This window comes from Rhinatrema bivittatum, chromosome 2 (assembly GCF_901001135.1).
Source record: "Rhinatrema bivittatum chromosome 2, aRhiBiv1.1, whole genome shotgun sequence".
NCBI classification, from domain to species: Eukaryota; Metazoa; Chordata; class Amphibia; order Gymnophiona; family Rhinatrematidae; genus Rhinatrema; species Rhinatrema bivittatum.
This window is the reverse complement of record NC_042616.1, coordinates 588,630,980-588,644,144: the sequence shown is the minus strand read 5'-3', so window position 1 is coordinate 588,644,144 and position 13,165 is coordinate 588,630,980. Positions and strand designations below refer to the sequence as shown.

Sequence of the window (13,165 nt, the reverse complement as noted above, 5' to 3'; positions counted from 1 at the left end):
TTACCATATAAATATATCAAGTGCTCTTCCCCCACAGTCTTTCATATTGCAAGAAGACTGTCTGGGATGTGGATTTCTATTGTTTTTGGAAGTGTTACTATGGGGTTTTTTTTGGCACATTGGTGATAACCAGGCCCTTCTGTCAGGGTCTGTAGCATGAATTATCCTGGGAGATTCAAGGTATCAGGCTTGCTATAATGAAGGGTTCGTGCTCAAGCAGCCAGGCAGAATGATTAATGAAGAAGGTTGGGGCATGTTCCATGGTTCTGGACACTTGACTATCATTGGTAGGCTTGATCACCTGGTCCTTTATAACCGTGGATCGCATTGGTTAGTACCATTTCATGAGCTACCATTGCATTCCTTACTGATATTTGCAGTTCTGATTCCCTGCGATAAAAAGTAGCAGTATTTATTTATTTTTTATTTGGATTTATTGTCTGCCTTTCTGACAAGGAATACACCCAAGAGGGTGATCTAAGTTTAAAAATAAATAAATAAATAAAACGGTCCCAGAATATGTAGAGCCATCTGTTTAGCTTACTTTGGTGTCAAGTGTGATGATGATCCGATCTCTGCTGTTTCTCATTAAATGTGCCTTGAAAAACAGTGGAACAAGGAAATGTTCTTACACAGCATGAGCTGTGTGTTTACTACAGCAAAAACGCTTACCCTGTGAATTGCTAACATATGTTTGGCTACCACCCAAAAGTTTATAGAATTTGCATCATTCTTCTGCAATGTGATGTGTCATTTTATGCGCCATTTCATAGCATGATACAAACATGACGTAGCTCAGTAGATATGTCCAAAATGAAGAGAAATTCTGTAAAGAGATAATGTCTAACCAACAGAATCTTCATGATAGTTACCAACAGGCAAGGAGATTTTATGGTTAGTGCCTTCAGTTCAGTGTTCTAGACTTACCAACCCACTGAGACCATGATGTGCAGTCCTCATGAAGCCCAGTGATCTGAAGTTTCATATGGCAACAGTAAAAAGGTTCATAAAACCAAAAGGCTTTTTGATGCATCATTTCTGCTATTCAGAAGTAGACAATAAAATGTAACTGTTTTATGTGTTTAGAGTAAGCATTCGTGCAATTGTTCTAGATTTCTCAAATAAACTGTTATTCTCAATAATGCATTTCTTCCTCCTCCTCATCCTCCAAAGCTAAAGAGGAAAAAAACACCCGAGGAGACTCCGCAAGTCCAAATCCCACTTCAGCCGGGACTAGCAGCCCCCCAGCAGCCAATGCAACCTCGAATACCACAGGCACCATTTCCTCCTTCGTTACCACAATTACCAGTCTTGCCATTCTCTCCGGACATGAATGGAGTCATTGTGGAAACTTGGCAAGCTGGACCTCCAGGCAGAGTTTTAAGAGCAGGATCTGGACGGCCCAAAGGAATAGATGGGCAACAGGACATGCCCAGTTCAGAGGGATATGCCGGGGCACCAGGTGAGTGAACTTGAAATTGAATGCAAAAGTGAATTTTTTTTGTTATGGGTGATATCTCTAAGAAAAGATAAATATGTAGTCAAACAAATTTATTTCAAAGCAAACCAATTTAAAATTCAAACCTTGAGAAGTATGCATGATACATTTTGCTTTCTACAATTCTGTAGATTTTGGGATGCATATTTTGTTAAGTAGTGTTGTGAAACAGAGTATTAAAGCCAAAAAGGCATCCTTTAATTTTTGTCTCTATGGAAAGTTTCGCCTCATATTATCTTTTGGCATGCCTTATTAATATTTTACATTTAATTTGGCAGTGCTTTTCAATTTTTTTCATTTAGACCTACTTTCCATTTTTTAAAAGGATGCCTTTTTTGGCTTTAATAGTCTGTTTAACAATGCTATTTAACCAAGCTGGCAGCTGTTTGATCTTCTTTCAACCTTTGTTAATGTGTGGAATACATTTTATCTGGGCTTTCAAGATGGTATTTTTAAATATCTTCATTTAGTGCCAAACATTTTAACTTTCTTATCTTTTTTTATAGTATCAAGAAAGCAGAGCCATCTTCTGTTATTATTCAATATAAGGAAAACACAAGAAGAGGCAAAACATAATCTATTTTATAATATCCTTAAAACATTTTAACCCAAGTGAAAAAAATGTTAGTGAGAAAAAATCTTAAATTCTTAATCTAAGCCACAACATCAGACACCAGGTGTTTAAAAATCAATAACCCATCTCTTGCCTTGCAATGGACTGCAGATGGCGTCAGAAAAAACTCCAATGTCTCAATCATCTGCTAGTCGGCATCTGCCTGAACCTATTGCACTAAAAAGAAAATAATGTACTTAACTGAATGCAACAAGCTTGTTTTCAATATTCAAAAAGCTGGCTCTTCAACCCAACTGTAACACCAGTAGTGTTGATATTGTGTATTCCTTTTAATATCAAAATATAACCTGACACAGGCCTGTTTTGCCTCTTCTTGTGTTTCCCTTATATTGAGTAATTTATTTTTTAGACATGTCATTTACAGTCAACTAAATCTATACTTTTTATTCCTATTCACAATGTTTATTATTAGCAGTTAATTCAGGTAATTTGGAATCATTCATTTTTGGCTACTCAGCTTTTATCACATCCTATCAGAATACTCTAACTTCCCTGTTATGTCAGTATCCTATGAAGATACCTCATTCTGAACCTCACACTCCTGAAAGACTGTCAGCTTTCCCCCATAATCTAGTTTAAAAGCTGCTCTCTCTCCTTTTTGTTAGCATCAGCAGATGGGTTCCATTCTGGCTGAGGTGGAGCCAATCCCATTAGAATAGCATGCCCCATCCCCAAGATATTCACTTTCCTCCGTAGAGATCAGTGAACATGGCCAACATACAGGGAGTCTTCTGTCAATTTATTTTTACTTTTCCCTACTATTAATAGTTTCCTATATATACTACTAATAAAGAAAACTAAAACTTTTCTTTTACATTAATTTGCAAATTGTGTTTTAATAGGTTCTGATAACTTTTAAAGGTCCAACCAAAGATCTTGTTGGTCCATCAGAAGGTATCATAACCTACAAAGACTCCCATTTTTCTCCAGGACCAGTATGGCTATTTGAATTGCACCTTGCATAGTTGGCCACTCAGACTGTAATCTGTACATTTTGTGCACATCTCTAGGAGGATTTATATAAGGGTGATTCAGTGGATCAAGGGAATTGTGGCCAAGTGGCCACTGATGGTGTGAGAAGGATCCTATGATAGTGATGCATCCTGGTTTGCATAAATATTTCTGATCAATAGCATTATGCCAAAATAACATCACAAGTATAACCTAATCTTAAGCAGTCAAGATGGATGATTTTCAAATGCTAGTTTATAATAGACCACAGATTAAATAACTCATTTTAGCATCCAGAGAAGTGGTAGTCTGAAATAGCAAAAATGACACAAACACTGGCCACACCTTATAGACTAACAAATGCATTCAGGCATAAACGTTTGTGGACAAGTGGACTCTTGTTCTCAAATGCTAGTGTCTGACTACATCTATAAGTCTATAAGATGCCATCAGCCTCTGTATCTTTTTCACTTTTAGCAGAATCCCAAGCCAGCATTCCAATCCAATTTATAATTATGTTGACATAATCTATCTGAATTGTGGGATACGTGGACTAGGACTACCAGTCCTATCTGATTTGCTCAAGTGATCTCCAGCTTTTGATATCACAAATATTTTGCAGTTAGTTTCATGTTGTTTTACAATGCTGTCAAAACGTTTTGATGCTAAAAGCATTATTTATACCAATCTTTCCCTGGTCCCTTTTAAGGTAATATAATCAGTGTTCCTTTTGTGTTGTAGGATATCCAAAATTGTCTCCTTCAGAATCACCAGGTAATCAGTTTGTCAGCTATACATTTATTTATTTAATGGTTTTTTATACCGGTATTCGTCGTAACATATCAATTTACATGTAACTTGTAACAATAGAGAAATTAGATTGAACGAGGTGAAGGTAGAACTCGGAGGTGGGTGCAGATGTTAATTATCAGCTTTGGTAGAATCAAGCATTGCAGATCTTAGTTACATATCTTGTCCTTCCATTCCCCTATAAAACTGTCTTTAGATTAACATCTTTCCCACCATTTTTCCCAATGACAAAGACTGCTTGTGCTGGTGGCTACAGATTACAAATCTATGCAGTTTTCTAATTTGCTTCTTGTCATGACTCATTTTCCGTGGGGTTTTTTTAAGCTGTCAGACTAAATGGGACCTAGTTTTCTAGGTAAATTTTCTCTCTGTGTATTAATTGCATAATGAAATTTGTATACATTCATGTTTTCTGAAGCTCCAATTTGAGTTTAGAAGGTAGCCATACTTTAAGGTAAACCTAATTATTTCTGCTGTTAAAATAACTGGTCCGAAGATAATGCGGATCTAGAGTAAATGGATACTGAGCTAGAGTTTTCACTTGTCTCAGACCTTTACCTAACTGCTACTAAAGTCTTGCAGATTGCATGGCTTGAAAGCCACCATCCTGAGCTTGGCATGAATTTTGAGCTATTGAAAATGCCAATTTCTCTGCCTTTTCCCTGTGACTGCATTTCTTCTTCCAGCTCTTATTATATTTTTCTCCATCAGTGTAATGCTGCCAGAGGGCCTGTTTAGAGTTATGTACATTTTTTTGCCTTAGCACAAAGATATATGCAATATTCCTCCTTATATCTAGTAGTATTTTGTTTTTATGAATGTACTACTATACTACTTATGATTTGGTGCTACTAGACATACATAGTGCTGAACAGATACACATAAGGAACAGTCCCTACTCCAGGAAGCTTACAATCTAGTCAAGACAAACATAGATATCAAACAAGTCTATGGGAAAGTGTATTTATTGTAGAGAAGGGGTTAGTATTTGGAAGCAGTTCTATAAAAGGTGAGTTTTTAGGCTGGATTTGAATACAGTCATGATGCATCATCTCAGGAAATTTATTCTAGGGCAAACTGCACCTCCGGTGCCATTTAAAACTCCTGCTAGACCTCCAAAATTTCAGAACTGTACTGCAGTCCCTAATTCTCACATCACTGGATTACTGCAATGCTTTATATATTGGTCTCCCTTACACCACCATCAAACCCCTGCAGCTAAATCAAAATTCCGCCACAAGGTTACTTAGCTCTATACGCAAACACAACAAAAGAACATAAGAACATGCCATACTGGGTCAGACCAAGGGTCCATCAAGCCCAGCATCCTGTTTCCAACAGTGGCCAATCCAGGCCGTAAGAACCTGGCAAGTACCCAAAAACTAAGTCTATTCCATGTGCTAGTAATAGCAGTGGCTAGTTTCTAAGTCAACTTAATTAATAGCAGGTAATGGACTTCTCCTCCAAGAACTTATCCAATCCTTTTTTAAACACAGCTATACTAACTGCACTAACCACATCCTCTGGCAACAAATTCCAGAGTTTAATTGTGCGTTGAGTGAAGAAGAACTTTCTCCGATTAGTTTTAAATGTGCCACATGCTAACTTCATGGAGTGACCCCTAGTCTTTCTATTATCTGAAAGACTAAATAACCGTTTCACATCTACCCGTTCTAGACCTCTCATGATTTTAAACACCTCAATCATATCCCCCCTCAACCGTCTCTTCTCCAAGCTGAAAAGTCCTAACCTCTTTAGTCTTTCCTCATAGGGGAGCTGTTCCATCTCCTTTATCATTTTGGTCGCCCTTCTCTGTACCTTCTCCATCATAATTATAACTTTTTTGAGATGCGGCGACCAGAATTGTACACAGTATTCAAGGTGCGGTCTCACCATGGAGTGATACAGAGACATTATGACATTTTCCGTTTTATTCACCATTCCCTTCCTAATAATTCCCAACATTCTGTTTGCTTTTTTGACTGCCGCAGCACACTGAACTGACGATTTCAATGTGTTATCTACTATGACGCTTAGATCTCTTTCTTGGGTGGTAGCACCTAATATGGAACCTAACATTGTGTAACTATAACATGGGTTATTTTTCCCTATATGCATCACCTTGCACTTATCCACATTAAATTTCATCTGCCATTTCAATGCCCAATTTTCCAGTCTCACAAGGTCTTCCTGCAATTTATCACAATCTGCTTGTGATTTAACTACTCTGAACAATTTTGTATCATCTGCAAATCTGATTATCTCACTCGTCGTATTTCTTTCCAGATCATTTATAAATATATTGAAAAGTAAGGGTCCCAATACAGATCCCTGAGGCACTCCACTGTCCACTCCCTTCCACTGAGAAAATTGCCCATTTAATCCTACTCTCTGTTTCCTGTCTCTTAGCCAGTTTGCAATCCACGAAAGTACATCGCCACCTATCCCATGACTTTTTACTTTTCCTAGAAGCCTCTCTAACACATTACTCGTACATTTCAAGCCCTACATTGGCTCCCAATCGAATACCATATTCAATATAAACTGGCACTATTAGTCCATAATTTACTATTTTACATCAACTCTTCGTGGATCAGTACTACCCTCAAATTTTATGTACCAAACAGAAATATCTGACCAGCCTCCTAGACTTTACTGGAAATCCCATCTTTACGTACAGCCAGATTGTCATCCATTCGCGAAAAGGCATTTTTGCTTCAGACCTATATGTCTCCTGTCAAACCAGCACTAAAAACACACCTTTTCACAACTGCTTTCTCCATAGCATCTTCAGAAAATCAAGCACCTCCTCAGTCGGGCACCCTACACGTAAACTCTTTATGGTTTAGCCTAACAGCTAAATGCAGCCATGGGAAAACTAATGGTTGATGAGTTTTCTTGCTGTTTATCTCGCATATAGTTTATGTATGTGACACTTGCTTTTATGTGTGTAATACTGTTTCCCACCGCAAGCTTTGGAGGGTGGGGGCAACAAATAATTTTAAATAAAAAAATAAGCTGAAAAGTGTAGATTTGGGTGTTGGCGATGGAGGAGAAGGGCACAGATAAGAGCGACTTGTTCATTGAATGGAATTAAATGAGGAAGGATCTAAGGGGAGAGAAGAGAGGAAATGAAAAGCCACAGAGTGAATGAATTTATAGGTGAGAGAGGCTTGAACTTTATATGTAGCTAGAGAGCCAGTGTAGTGACTTGAGAAAAAAGGTTACATGTTCGTAGTGGCAGTGAAGGAACATAAGTCATGCAGCTGACTTTTGAATAGATTACAGCAGAGGAAGATGGGAGGCCCACGAAGAAGAAATCATAGTGGTCAGCAGGAGATAAGAGTGGATGAGCGTTTTTGCTTAGTAAGAAAGGCATAGGTTATAGCGATGTTATAGAGGAAGAAACAACACACTTTCACAGTGTTTTGGATGTGCATAGGGTAGGATAGTGAGAATGCCTCAGTTACTTTAGTTTTTCACCATTTTTCTTTTTTTTAACTTTGTTTTTTGTCACTTCACCCTCCATTGCCTCAGGTACAAACTTAGCGCCCTATTTAAGCATTTTTCCCAAAGACAGTAAAAGGGAGAAAACATTTACTAAATAACCTCCTTAGATTGTAAGCTCTCTGGGGATAGGGAAAATATCTACTGTACCTGAATGTAACTTGCCTTAAGCTACCAATAAAAAGGTGTGAGCTAAATTTTCAAAAGGGAAAATAACTGTTCCCAATTTACCCGTTTCACCCCAATCGTGATTTTATTGACCTTCATCATGTCGCCTCTTAACCATCTCTGTTCCAGGCTGAAAGCCTAACCTATTTGGCCATTCCTTATAGGGGAGCCATTCCATTCCCTTTATCATTTTGTTTACTCTTCCCTATATCTGTTTTGAGATGGGGATGACCAGAAGTGCACATAATACTCAATGTGCAGTTGCACCATGGAGCGATACAGAGGCATTACATCTTCCATTTTATTTTCCATTTTTTTTCTTATAAACCCTAATCTTCTATTTACTTTTTTGACTTCTCCTGCACCCTGAGCTGAGGATGTTAAAGTATTGTCCACAGTGGCTCCAAGATCCTTTTCCTGGATGCTAATGCCTATTATGGAACCCAGGATCACATAACTATAGTTTGGATTATTTTTCCCTAAATGCATCACTTTGCATTTGTCCACATTTGCCATTTAAATGCCCAATCCCCCAGTCTTGCAAGGTCCTCTTGCAATTCCTCACAATCAGCTTGTGATTTAATTACGTTGAATAATTTTGTGTCATCTGCAAATTTGATAACTTCACTCATCACTTCCTTTTCCAGATCATATAAACATATCTTCCAAAGCACTGGTCCCAGTACAGGTCTCTGGGGCAATGCACTATTTATCTTTTTTCCATTGAGAGAAATGACCATTTGGTCCTACTTTCTGTTTCCGGTCTTCTAGCTAGTTACCAAACCACAATAGCACATTACCTCCTATCCCATGACTCTTAAATTTCCTAATGAGGCTTTTGTCAAATGCCTTTCAAAAACCCATATACTGTATATCAACTGACTCATCCTTATTCACATGTATAATAACCACTTAAAAAAAAAATCTAACAGATTTGTAAGACAAGACTTCCCTTTGCTAAATCCATGTTGGCTGTGCCCCATTAATCTATGTCTATCCAGATGGACAATAATTTTGTTCTTCAGAATAGCATCTACCATTTTGCCAAGTTCTAATGTTGTCAAGCTCACCAATCTTTAGTTTCTTAGATCACTCCTGGAACCCTTTTAAAAAGACAGGCATTATGTAGGCCACTTTCTAGTCTTCAGGCACCACAGCTGATTTGAATGAGAAGTTAGGAATTTCTAATAAGTCTGCAATTTCATTTTTTAGTTCATGGCTGTACACCAGCTGGACCCAGTGATTTGTTACTCTTTAGTTTGACAGTTTGCGCTATTACATCTTCCTGGTTCCTCTGAATCATCACCATCAAAGAATGTGTCTGGCAAAGATATCTCCCCAATACCCTTTCAGTAAAGCATTAATTTAGTTTTTCTGCTATGGCATTCTCTTCCCTGAGAGTCTCTTTTACCTCTTAGTCATCTAGCAGTCCAACTGAACCCCTCACAGGCTTGCATACTTTTAAAAGATTTTATTGTGGTTTTAGCTGCTTTGGCAAATTTCTTTTCAAATTCTCTTTTGGCCTGCCTTATTAATGCTTTACATTTAATTTGCCAGTGCTTTTGATCTTCCCTGTTTTATTCATTTAGATCCACTTTCTAGTTTTTGTATGATGGCCTTTTGGTTTTTTTTTTTGTTTAAATATGTTTATTAACAGCAGAGAATTCAGATACAAGACTGTTCAGTGTCAATGAGCACAAATTTCAGCAGTTAACAGGTCTTCACATAACTCTACCTTTGCCAACCCAGGTAATGCTGCCCATGCATAACATGAAAAATAAATTGTTGATAAAGAACTTGATAAAAGAAACATTTAGAAGACGTCCCTTCACATAATTTCTACATGAAATTGAAAGGGACAGGACATCCAGCATAATAAGTACATGGATCCTAATAAGTACCATAAACATAATAAGTACAGTAAACATAATTAGTACAGGGTAGCTTCCCAGGCATTATCCGTCACTACAGAGCTTATACAAAAACATCACATAACATAACAGCCCTCCCTTCTTGGCCTGTTTACCCAACCATAATGCCTCATATAATGTATGCCCGTCTCCATACATAGTCGATATCAACGCTCAAGGCTTATCCCGCTTGCTGGGCGGCTCACTTAATCCTCCTACAGTCATTCCGTTGGGCCTTAAACTTAGACTGTGTTTTACTGATACTCTCTTCCCACTGCTCAGCCTCGGAGCCTCCGCCATATCCGTCCGGTTATGGTTCCTGTTTGACCCCCCCAATCCGGGAATGTCTCTCCACCATTAGAGTTTTTTGTTTCTCCCAATCTCCCAATCTCCATGGCTCACCAAGCCTGAAGTACTACTCCTCACCCTCTAGAGAGCCAGATTATATATAGATTTAGGTGAACCTATCAGAGATATCCCCCCCCTCCTCCCTTCCCCCCCACCCCCCCTCCCTGGTAGACCCATATAACAATAGTACATTTTCGGATTTAGTATAACCGCAGCTATTAGAACAGCCAGAATTGCTCTCCCCATAACTACAGGTGCTCTCTATATTCCTTTTCCGGGCTCCCTCTCCAGCAGTGGGTAGTCCCTCCTGGTACATATATTCAATAGGATGTCAATACACTTCACTGACCACATGCACCAGGATTATTAATTATCATGCAGCTCAACATTACGACATGCAATAAATAACCTCCGATATGCAGTATAAACTTTCTACAAAAATAGGGAAATTCTGTTCATGACTAGAGAGGACTCCCAATTGAGTGCGTACTTGCATCTCCCATACTCCACAATCATAGCATCTCGAGTTGCATTGTCCCCAAACTTCTGCCAGTAGATCACATATAATGTCAGAGTCCATATATACAATTACCGGTCTCCATCCAGCTCTCGACTGTCCTCCGGGTACTGCAAGTATGATAACGCCTCCTGCGGCAGTAGTGACAAATAGTCTTTCCATATGTTTGTCGAGATATGTTGGAACGCCACAGATTTGTGAGCTGCTGTTAACTGCTCTCTATGAAGTAGTTGGTGAAATTTAGTTTTCCAAACCGCCTGATATTGGGGTTTCGGATTTAGCCATTGGGCTAGTATAGCGTCCAGAGCAGTCATAGTAAGTTTGCAAAAGAATTGAAATTGATACGTATCGTCGAAGACCTCTTCTTCCACTCCCACTCCAAATAACCAGACCTTGGGATCCAGTGTTATAGAAATGCCCCATATCTGATGCAAAGTCTTCTGTAACGATTGCCAGGATCTTTCCACTACTGGGCATAACCAAAAACTATGATAGTAATCAGGTTTGTCCGCCTTACATCGAAGACAAGCTTTTTCTGTAATGAGGCCCATTTGGAAGGCTATATACTGGGGATAGAAGGCTTGATAATAAAATTTATATAATTTATCCCGTAAAGCCACATTCTCGCAAATTTTGGGTATTCTACTGAGACATTCTTCCAGATCCTGCTCTGAGATAGTGCTTGGCAACCACCTATTCCACTTCTCTGTCAAGACAGTAAAAGTTTTCGGATACGATAGTGTCATAATCGCCTGGTAATATTCAGCGCACCTAACCCTTTTTCCATCCGGGCCTTGTAGGATATGTTTGATACGGTACGATGCCGAGAAGGACGAAATGGCATGAAAATGCTCCTGTACATAGCTTCTAATTTGTAAGTATCCGTAGAAATCTGCTTTCGGTATACCGTATTTATCCTGCAAGTCTTGGAAGCTGTATAAATGAACAGATTGCGTCGTCCAATCTAACAGGTGCATAATCGTCGACAGGCCTTGCTGTCGCCATCTTTGGAAAAGTCCATGCATTGACCCCGGTATAAACATTGGGTTCCCCGTGATCGGCTGGCATGCAGTATTCTCCGATTGAATGTGCAATAAAAAGCATATGTGTTTCCACGTCAAGCGCAGCGGTTGTATGAGCACACTTGATTGAAAACGTTGTGGGAACATCCTAGGTGGACATTGTAAGATTGCGCCTGGATGAAATGGTGCCACCCATTGCATGATAAATTGTAGAGTGGCACACCCTTCCTCTATAAATATCCAGTCCTTAATGTGTCTCATTAGGCTTGCACAATTATAAGCTCGTAAACTGGGGCAATTCAAGCCCCCCTCTCTTTTTGATTTCATGAGCGTTGTTAAAGGAATTCGTGCTCGCTTCCCATTCCATAAATATTTACGCAATGCAGTGTTGATGTCCATCACATCCTGTTTCTTCAGCCAAATTGGAAGCATGCTGAATAAGTATAGCCATTTCGAAATTTCTTTCATTTTGATGAGTAAGATTTTTCCAGTTAGGGATAGCGGCAATGTTTGCCAGGCTCGCAGATTATTGAGAAGCTGTTCCTTCCTAGGGACTACATTCATCGCGTATAGGTTTTTGGTTGCGCCGGGATTTGGATACCCAAATACTTCAAGGACGTGGATACCCATTTTAAAGGAAAGCCGCCTGGCCAGCTATTCTGCAGGCTTCCAGCAACATCCAAGGCTTCACACTTATCCACATTAATTTTTAATCCGGCAAATTTGCCAAAATCGGATTGTAACTGCAGGACATGCGGCAAGGCTGTCAAGGGATTAGTCATATATACCAGCATGTCATCGGCGAAAGCCGCTACTGTAAAGCTGTCCCGTCCTATCGGTTGTCCTTTGATATCCGGAGAGTTTCCCAGCTTCCTAAGCAGCGGATCCAAGGAAAGGATGTATAAAATCGGCGACAAAGGGCATCCTTGTCTCACGCCTCTCTGTATCAGGATTTCTGCTGAGATGGAATCGTTGGCCACGATATACGACTTCGGAGTAGCGTATAGGATAGAAATCGCCTTGATTACTGTGTCCGGAAAGCCAAATCTCTTTAACACGGAAAACATGTATGCCCACGACACGCGGTCGAAAGCTTTTTCGGAGTCAAAGCTGACGGCCATAGCCTGGGCCTGAAGATGATGTGAAGTCTCCAGAGCAGCCACCAACCGAAGCACATGCGCTCCCGCATTCCTCCCTTTCACGAAGCCTGCTTGGTAAGGGGATATAATATGAGGCAAAACAGCTCCCATCCGAATTGCGAGAAGTCTGGCATAAAGTTTCAAATCATAGTTCAGGAGGGAGATTGGTCTGTATGAGGCGGCTTGTTCCAGATTTTTCCCAGGTTTAGGTAAAACTGTGATAAATGCTGAATTGAAAGTCGCAGGGAATCCAGTCTCCTTCCAAGCTTTATTATAAAAAGATGCAAGCACCTCCTTAAGCTGGTCCCCCAAGATCTTATAATATTCCGCTGGGAATCCATCCGGTCCTGGCGATTTATTACTTTTCCCTATCTTTATCACTCCCAACACCTCCCCCGCTGTTATTGGTCTGGTAAGCAATTCTTTTTGTAAATCTGTAAGAGAAGGCATATCAATGTCCTGAAAAAAAACTGCTTCATCCAGTTGTGTTCCCTCTCGGTCCTCTCTATATAGGTGCTCGTAAAATTGCCTTAAGATATCCAGGATACCTTCTGTAGACGTCACGTAAGTTCCAGAAGTGGATTTTAATCCGGTTATATAGGATTTTTTCCGTTGTGTGGCTACTAGGCGTGACACCAATTTACTCGATTTATTTCCTTGT

General features: G+C 39.5%; 1 protein-coding gene across 1 annotated transcript in view; it reads left to right on the top strand.

Moving 5' to 3' along the window:
* EMILIN2 (elastin microfibril interfacer 2) overlaps nucleotides 1-13,165 on the top strand; it is a 175,666-nt gene that overhangs the window by 146,735 nt on the left and 15,766 nt on the right. Inside the window, exons 5-6 of the mRNA XM_029591081.1 lie at nucleotides 1,174-1,462; nucleotides 3,825-3,857. Of these exons, the coding sequence (XP_029446941.1) occupies nucleotides 1,174-1,462; nucleotides 3,825-3,857 (322 nt within the window). The remainder of the gene's footprint in view (nucleotides 1-1,173; nucleotides 1,463-3,824; nucleotides 3,858-13,165) is intronic.